Source organism: Cetorhinus maximus, chromosome 4 (genome assembly GCF_964194155.1).
Source record: "Cetorhinus maximus chromosome 4, sCetMax3.hap1.1, whole genome shotgun sequence".
Taxonomy (NCBI): Eukaryota; Metazoa; Chordata; class Chondrichthyes; order Lamniformes; family Cetorhinidae; genus Cetorhinus; species Cetorhinus maximus.
In genome coordinates, this window is record NC_135882.1 from 39,533,318 (window position 1) to 39,541,596 (window position 8,279).

At 39.3% G+C, this 8,279-nt stretch overlaps 1 protein-coding gene across 1 annotated transcript; it reads left to right on the forward strand.

The window, feature by feature from the left end:
* The first annotated feature begins 2,430 nt into the window (after positions 1 to 2,430).
* Positions 2,431 to 7,347, forward strand: neurod6a (neuronal differentiation 6a). The gene is made up of 2 exons (XM_078539688.1): positions 2,431 to 2,528; positions 3,925 to 7,347. The coding sequence occupies exon 2, from the start codon at positions 3,933 to 3,935 to the stop codon at positions 4,938 to 4,940; it is 1,008 nt and encodes a 335-aa protein (XP_078395814.1). The 5' UTR covers positions 2,431 to 2,528; positions 3,925 to 3,932; the 3' UTR covers positions 4,941 to 7,347.
* Positions 7,348 to 8,279: the final 932 nt, after the last annotated feature.

The following is an 8,279-nucleotide window of genomic DNA, read 5'->3' on the forward strand; positions in this document are numbered from 1 at the left end:
ATTTTACTGCGGAGATATGTAAGGAAATAAGGGTGTGCTGAGACATGTATGTGAAATGTTCTGTCATCCATTCTGGAACATCCAAGATCATGGAACCAGCTCCCAAAGGATTGTGGCACCAGAGATTGCAGCGCACTGTTAAATGCCAGCCTCGCTTGTGAGATGCTATTGTCATCTTATTATTTTAATTTCAGCCACTCCGACAGATTGTTTGAAAAACGTGACACAGATGGATTTTTGTTTCTGTGCATTGGTAATCATCTGTTTTTTTAAATATCGTTTAACTAGTCAGATTACTGTCCCGAGCATGAAGCTAAATGCGTGATATTATTCCATTTTGGTTATATATGCGGTATCAAAGCACACAGATCAAGTTTTTTTTTAAATGCATTAACACAGCCTAAAATGCCCATGTCTCAGTAGATATTGCCAGTGGCTACTGCAAGCTGGCAGCGCAGCAGGCTTCCAGTGAGATGCCGCTCAGAGCCGAACAAGGAAAACAGGCTAATAAAAAGGAAATGAGTTTGTACTGGTCTTGTTCTTCACTAAACTCCATATTTATAATTAGGATTTCCTAATGCTTTATTAAGTTTCAACAAAGAGTTCTAAAATAAGAATTGGAAGATTGCACTACTAGATTTATGCTCTTATGTATTTACTTAAATAACACCATTCTTTCGGAAAGAACCACATCTCGACATTGCATTTATATCCGCACCATGTGCTTTAAATTTAGAAAATCTGTCACTGAATTACCGCAGTTTAAACCAAAAGATTGCCGCAAATACAATCATGGTCGGCCGAGTAAAATTAAATACATTGCCTACTTCATTCCTTTAAAACAAAATGCATTTCAAAACACGAATTAAAATTTCGTTGTACATATTCGATCTGCGCTGCTACCTGAGAATGTGTTTAATCTCGGATGCCCAACTATAGAAAACTCCTTTCAAAGATTGCAGTTCCCCACAACTGGCGAGGCCTAACATTACGTTTTGTGGTCTTTGCTCACTAAAGAGATATTACTGAATCTGACTACAAAGTTTTGTGGGCTTCTTGCCTCTTCAAGTCAATTGTAGTCAGGCATAGATAGGCCTTACCACATTTTCCTCAAAATGCCAAGCCTAAGGAATAACAATGTAAATGTAATTAAAACCCTCCTCATACTATAGGGTTTCTTTTAACACGTTATATTTTCATAAAACAAAGTTAACGTGAATGTAACTACGAACAGGTTCGTGTGTAGGAAATCTTTGGGATATGATAGAAAGTATCATATGTCACGATGAAATGAATAAGTGTATCAAAACAGATTCATTAAGAAGGACACGTATTACATCTGTAGTTCCTTATATTTTTGGTTCTATCTCTACCAGGGTGACCAGCGAGGAGGTGTCTGTGTGCATGAAATACACTCGCGAAAGAAAGACTGGTTAGTGGGAAAGCTTGGGCCAACGCAAAATAATATTTAGAGATCTTCTCCACGGCCTGGGCAGCGCAGCATTTGGTACCTCAGAAGGCTGAGGAAAAGCGAAGATGCATTCCTTTGAAATCAGACCGTGGCATCAACCTACACTCATATTTCTGATCTGCATTATGATGACAACCAGAGCCCTGTTATTTTGAATAGTTGACACCATGAGGTTAGTAGACCATTAAAATCATTTTCGGACCCATGACTCCACCATACCATATTCTTCCAGGCAGTCGCTAACCGATGCACAATGTTAGTGATTAACGAATAAACTCACCTCGGTGGTGGGAGGTGATGTGATTAATATTTCATAAAAAAATACACAACTATATAAAAAATGGGTTGGCATTGAAATTTGATGCATACTGTATGTTGGTAGTTGCCAATTTATGGAGACAGCTAGCTCTTTTGCAATGTGTAGGTGACACCTGCATTTAAACGAAATACATTTCGATGCCATCTTTGTTCACATGGGCATTCTTAATGTAACCACAAAACCTGGCAACGTGGAATAAACAGTCTACCTTTACCAGACCAAATGCGTCAAGTCCCCAACTAATGATAAAATTATTAATAACAGACTTGCTACTCAAAAAAGATTTTTTTTCTGCCTTAATTCTGAGTAGTTCACCATGCATTTCTGTGTCTGATTGGTGCTGACATGTGGAAACAGGGTTTAATAAGGTGTAATATGGGATGTGTGTCATGCCTTTCCTTTTATTTTAAGCGGCTAGCTGATCCTCCCGGCCTCCTTGCTGTCAGCTCGGCTGCCCCGTGGAGATGGTGATAATACTTGATGTCTATGGGCTGCTGCCCCAGCTCCTGTCTCCCTCGGGGCGCAAGATGCCAGCGTCTGCACCTGCCAATCAGCGACGGCTGCCCGCTGACGTCAGCGGCAGATGGCATGGTACCAGCGCTGGCAGTTGGCATCACTGTCACTTCTCAGAGCGATCACACACCGATCCTGCGGAGAGACCCTACCACTGCCGTCAGAACACGGAGAAGCAGCCAGAAAGAGCTGAAAATGAGCATCCCTTCTAAGCACTGATTTCAGGTAAGAATTCAAAAAAAAAAATAATTGAACAACCAGAGCATAATTGCATTAAAACGGATGCCGTTTTTTAATTACCCTGCCGTAATGTGCAACCATCCTGATATTGCATATTTAAGCGCTAATATATATTGACTTCGTATGCAATTCGAAAATTACCTGTCTCCCTTGCAACTGATGACTTCGTCATTATAAATTGTTTTGTCATTTCATTCATAGATTTAACAAGACTTTCGTGTAACAAGCCAAAATTTGCATACGGACTGAGATTTTTGAAAAGACGCTCGTTTATGTACTGAATAGGATTGGTATTTTAAACAAGCCTACACTTCAGTGTATAAAATAGTAATGGTTCAAAATGTTGTGCTATTAGTGCTCGAATTTAAAACTAGTTTTCGAAGTGGAAAAGGAAGCTTCTAAAATGTAGAGTGTCGTTCTGATATATAGAAACTTCAGAGTGTAACAGATTAACTTTGAGCTGAATGTAGAATATGCAAGTGCAAATTGCAATATTTCATAGTGGGAAGAAAACCCTGTGACCCTCCATCTGTCAAATGATTTATTGCACTGCATAACTAGTGCCGGGGTTGGTGCTATGTAGCACACGGAACACTTTAAAGAAAAGAATTACCTCGATTTCCAATTTAGGGTTTAATACTTCATTGAAAAGGGAATTATTTCCAAATAATTTCTTGGTCGGTCGTTTAACTTTCCGGCTCAATGCCAGACCCAGTCTATTGTTGATGCTTACGGAACGAAATAGGCTATCCGGTGACATCCTGTGCAATGTGGGTTTCTAGTGCCGTTCTAACCTCTAAAATAAAATCTTTGAAATTTTCTTGGCACTACATATATAGTTTATATTAATATATATATATAAGGAAGCCGGAATTCCACTAGTCTCCGATATCCATACCGCGACACTTCCTGTAGTAACTATAGTGTTACTATGGTTGGATGTAGCATTGTAAGCGATCCTGTAATTTTAATTACGATCCATGGGAAGTTTGAGACCCAGGGGAATCAAACCAAAACAGTGGAACCGTCCTGTTTTCATAGACCTGTCAATTGCACAGCTTTTACACAACCATGTTAAGATTAGCCAGAAGGTCACAACCACATGTAATATTGGAAAAAGCACCCCCTTTATCGAGTCTAAAGCAATTGAGAAGCTGCTCGTGCAAAAACAAGCCAAAGATAGTTCCGTACAACACTAAATGCTAAGATTTATTATGTTTTCCAGTGATGAATATTATAGTTTAATTTTTTAAAGATCTGATCAGATTATTTAATCTTCAACTCAGGAATTGGCTGGTGCAACAATCAATTCATTCTAATGTATTCCCTAGCTAGAAAATTGTGCCGATAACCATTTTTTTCTCCCCTTCTCCCCCCTAAGCTGACAACATGTTGACTTTACCAATTGAGGAAGTTGTCATGATGCCCGGAACAAACTTTGATGATGTTAGTGAAGCTGAGGATAAAGAGTCCGAAATTTGTGCGGAGCACGAGCAGTGCTCAATTGATCTCAGCAACATTACCCCGTCTGTAGAGTCAGAGAAAGATGAGACTGGGAAGGAAGGCGAAGATGACGAGGAACATCCCAAAAGGAGAGGACCCCGGAAAAAGGTAATGACTAAAGAAAGGGTTGAGCGAGTCAAACTGAGGAGGACTGAGGCGAATGCCAGGGAGAGGAAGCGGATGCACGGTCTCAACAATGCCCTGGACAACCTTCGCAAAGTTGTCCCGTGTTATTCCAAAACACAGAAACTGTCCAAGATAGAAACATTGCGCCTAGCGAAAAACTACATTTGGGCTCTATCTGAGATCCTGCGCATCGGCAAGCGGCCCGACCTGCTGACCTTCGTGCAAAATTTGTGTAAAGACTTATCCCAACCAACAACCAATCTGGTGGCTGGTTGCCTGCAACTCAATACCAGAAATTTACTGATGGATCAGGGCGGAGATGGAGCTCACATCGCTAGGTCACAATTTTCCTCCACTCTCTACACATATCAAAACCCTGATCTAGGCAGCCCCTCGGGACAGAGTCCAATGGAAAGTTCCTCCAAGTCCATCAAACCTTACAGCTACTGTGGTGCTTATGAATCTTTCTACCAAAACGCTTCTCCCGAGTGTGTGAGCCCACAGTTTGATGGTCCCCTAAGTCCTCCAATTAACTTTAATGGGATTTTCTCCCTGAAGCAAGAAGATCCATCTGACTATGTGAAAAATTATCACTATGGCATGCATTATTCCGCCGTGCCAGCCAGCCGTCCCCTTGGACAGAGCTACATGTTCAGCCCAGCCATGCGATGTGTGGTGCCCACAGACAGTACATTTCCTTACGATTTCCATCTGCGCAACGAGACACTTTCAATGCAGGACGAATTAAATGCGGTTTTTCATAATTAATGAGAAAAATAGTGGCTATACAGATCACAAGTAATTAAGATAAAGCAGTGGGTGGCACATTAAATAATTGATACAAAATTGTTTTTAACAGCACGACTGCACTCATATTCGAATGTTACATGATGGCAGAGAAGCAATAATCGAAAAACTATGCAAGTGAGTAAATTATATATTAGCAACTACCCCTTTAAAGGGAAATAGACACCATATGGGCCCCTCCTTACTTCTCGCGTACACTTTCCATTTAACAGGATCATTTGTAAATACTTTTGCTTAGTTTCACAGACACGACAGTATTTTACAAGTGGATCATGTGGCAGAACAGCATTTTCCATGAATGTTATTTTAATTACTCTGAGATGGATAAATAGAGGTATGTAACCATTTAAGTGACATATGAGCCCTTAAGGATCCAAAATCAGTACTGTACATAGCAAACCACACACAAAATCTGGAAACACAAAACAATTAAGTGTTCCCAATATATTTTCTGTTTTTACTCCCGACGCAGCATTGCTAGCTATCAGATAGAGGAAGCTTTGCTTTACTGTGCACAATGATCGTTCAAAAAAAAGGTCTGCCTTCTAATACACGTCATAAATATTATTTATATTAAAGAGACATTTTAGGAAATCACGGTATGAAGACGCATCGACTATTTCATTTCAATTAATTTGACCTAGTCGAATATTTATTCATACAATTGTAGTGAGTTTATTTTTCTATGTGTTATATTTTGACGTATTCAATAATCAGCAATCACGAAGGATTTCGGTGAGTGTAGTGTTGCCTGTGAACAAGTTCTGAAAAGGGTCACTGGCGAAGTATTAACGTGTAACCGTGTGCAAACTTGTCCAAGTGTCTTACTAATGCATTAACATACTTCCTCGTCTTAAGGAAGCATGGCGTGAATGATTTGACATATGCAATGAAAAAAAGAGATCGATTAACGTGTATTTTTATTTATTATTTGCCCTGTTCCCCTCTGATGTGTGAAGTGGACGTTTTTCCCACCAATAAACTTGTTTGGTTTTGATCAGCTTGTCGATTATTTTTAAGAGAGATTCAGTTGCTTTCATTGCTTCGGGTCTTTGTTCAAATGGACTGGTGGAGCGAAGGCAATCCTCACGGCAGCAAACATTCTCAGTAAAGGTTTAAACTGAACGAACACAGGGTAAAATATGTCGGGAAATATTCAATAAACTCAAAATAAATGTAAGAAAACTGACCGCCCTCCGTGATAAATTCATATTCATTAATATTTGGAGATAAATGAGGAAGTTGAAATAAGTGTTGGTCCCCAACCGCCCCCCACCCCGCCCCCCGCAAAAGGCACAATTAGATATTTTGCTGCAGTCAATACAAAAGATACGCCGAGATTATTCATTCTTTCAGAAAAAAATCGAACTTTTTGACTTGTCATCTTTGACAGGCATGAGTGATTAATAACAGTGTTCTGTTTTCTCTGAACTGTTGAATGGAAGGAGGGTTGTACTGCAAAGCTTGGTCGTTATCTATGCGGAGCTGGGCTGCTGTAACTGTTCTAGTGACTAAGCTCCAACTTTAGACGAGGGAGCACCACAGAGCCGGGCAAAAAAAAACAAACGATTAAAATGCAGTAGGTTATTCTCCGTGCTTTAATAGTCATTTGCATCGTATGAGAACTTTGTTTTCAGGTTTGTACTTTCTGTACTTTGCTTAATATTGCAAGTAAGATTAATATATGCATTTTGTATCTCACTACCGGAATATGTTTTACCCCGGAAAAAACGCTGCATATTTCATGACCAAACAGGTTGTGTACCATTTAGTAAAACGTGGATAAGTAAGCACTCGATGTCTGAATGGCTCCAAAAAGGTTGGTAAGCATGAAGTATTGAAGCATAAATATTAATGTGGAGCACTTCTCTCTGTCCAATAATCAAATCTCTTTTGAGACCTAAGAAGGATCATATTGTTAATGTTGGTACCAGTGCAATTACCGTTTGCGTGTAACGACACTTTACTAAACAAACCTTGGTTTATATTGTAAAAATGTTCTGAAAACTGACGCTGAAATCGCAAAAAGGCAATTTTGTAATCAAGACTGCACAACATATTTTTCAGCAAGTCTCTTCATGTTGTGGGGATTAAAATTACAGTAGTTCATTGGCGCTCGGGACTGTTTCTACAGGTACAGCATGGTGACAGTGCCACATGTGGCACAAAGGTGCAAGAAAACCTGCAGGAGCTGTCACTGGTGCTGGGAATTACATCTTCAGCAACTGTTGTCTTCCAAATCCGGTGGTTATGTTCACATCCAGAAATGTCATTTTAGCGCAGTTTTGATCTTTAATCTAAACGTAACTATTTGACAAAACAAGCACACTTTGGTTTACACAATAAAACAGAGATTTTTCTCTGCTGAAAATGCAATGAATTGCTTTGGTCTCTGTTTGGTTCTCGTTTATTTCTACAGCAGATTTCCCATGAAAGTCATATATAAGATGTCTCAAGATACATCGATATTTAATTAATTCACAATGTAACAAAATCGTTCGGTTTGCCAATAAATAAGACACATGAACAGAGGGTGAAACTCTGCCTTTTCACAATTGCTAATATGATTCCAGGGTGGGTGGGGGTTTATTTATATATATGTATAAATGAATTAAAATGTTACAAATAATATATAATTTTAAAGCGAAGGCGTACAGCTGAATTTTGTTGAAAGAAAAAAGCACTGGTTTGCTTTGATTGAATGGGATTTAAAAAAATATTGGACATTTTTAAATACGAATGTGGTACTATTTCAGGTCTGAAAAGATAAAATTATATTCCGGGGTTTGGGATTACATTTGTTTTTCATTTTTTCTTAATTTAAATATTATCTTAAATTTCCTTCAGATCTTTCACCCTGCCGTTTCCACGTTTCCTCTCTTCACCTCTCTCCTTATTTCTCCTCCTCCCTATCCCTACCCTTTCACTTTTTGTAGTCAAGCGCTCTGAAAGATCCCTCTGCATCAGCGAAGTGCTGTAGAAAAGGGAGTTAAGTTTAGTAATTTAAGTAATCAAAATAGTCAATCAATGTAACAATCAGTCCAGAGGTATTCACGTGTATGCAGTTTGAAGAGAACACATTTCCCATTTTCGATATTATCGGAATGATAGCACGAGTCTATTTAAGTTATCAGGTTTTCAGGGATATCTCAGTTAGCAGCTCTTTTAACCGAATACCATGCGGGCTTTTAGAGCCTACACGAGAATTGCGCTGTCATGTTTGGCGTTTTATCGCGGCAGAGTCACACATATCCCAATCTATCTCCGGCTTCCACCCGGATTTCGCGAGATAGCACTGAT

Excerpts from the sequence above, each read along its gene's own strand:
- neurod6a (XM_078539688.1), top strand. The coding sequence starts at position 3,933 with ATGTTGACTTTACCAATTGAGGAAGTTGTCATGATGCCCGGAACAAAC.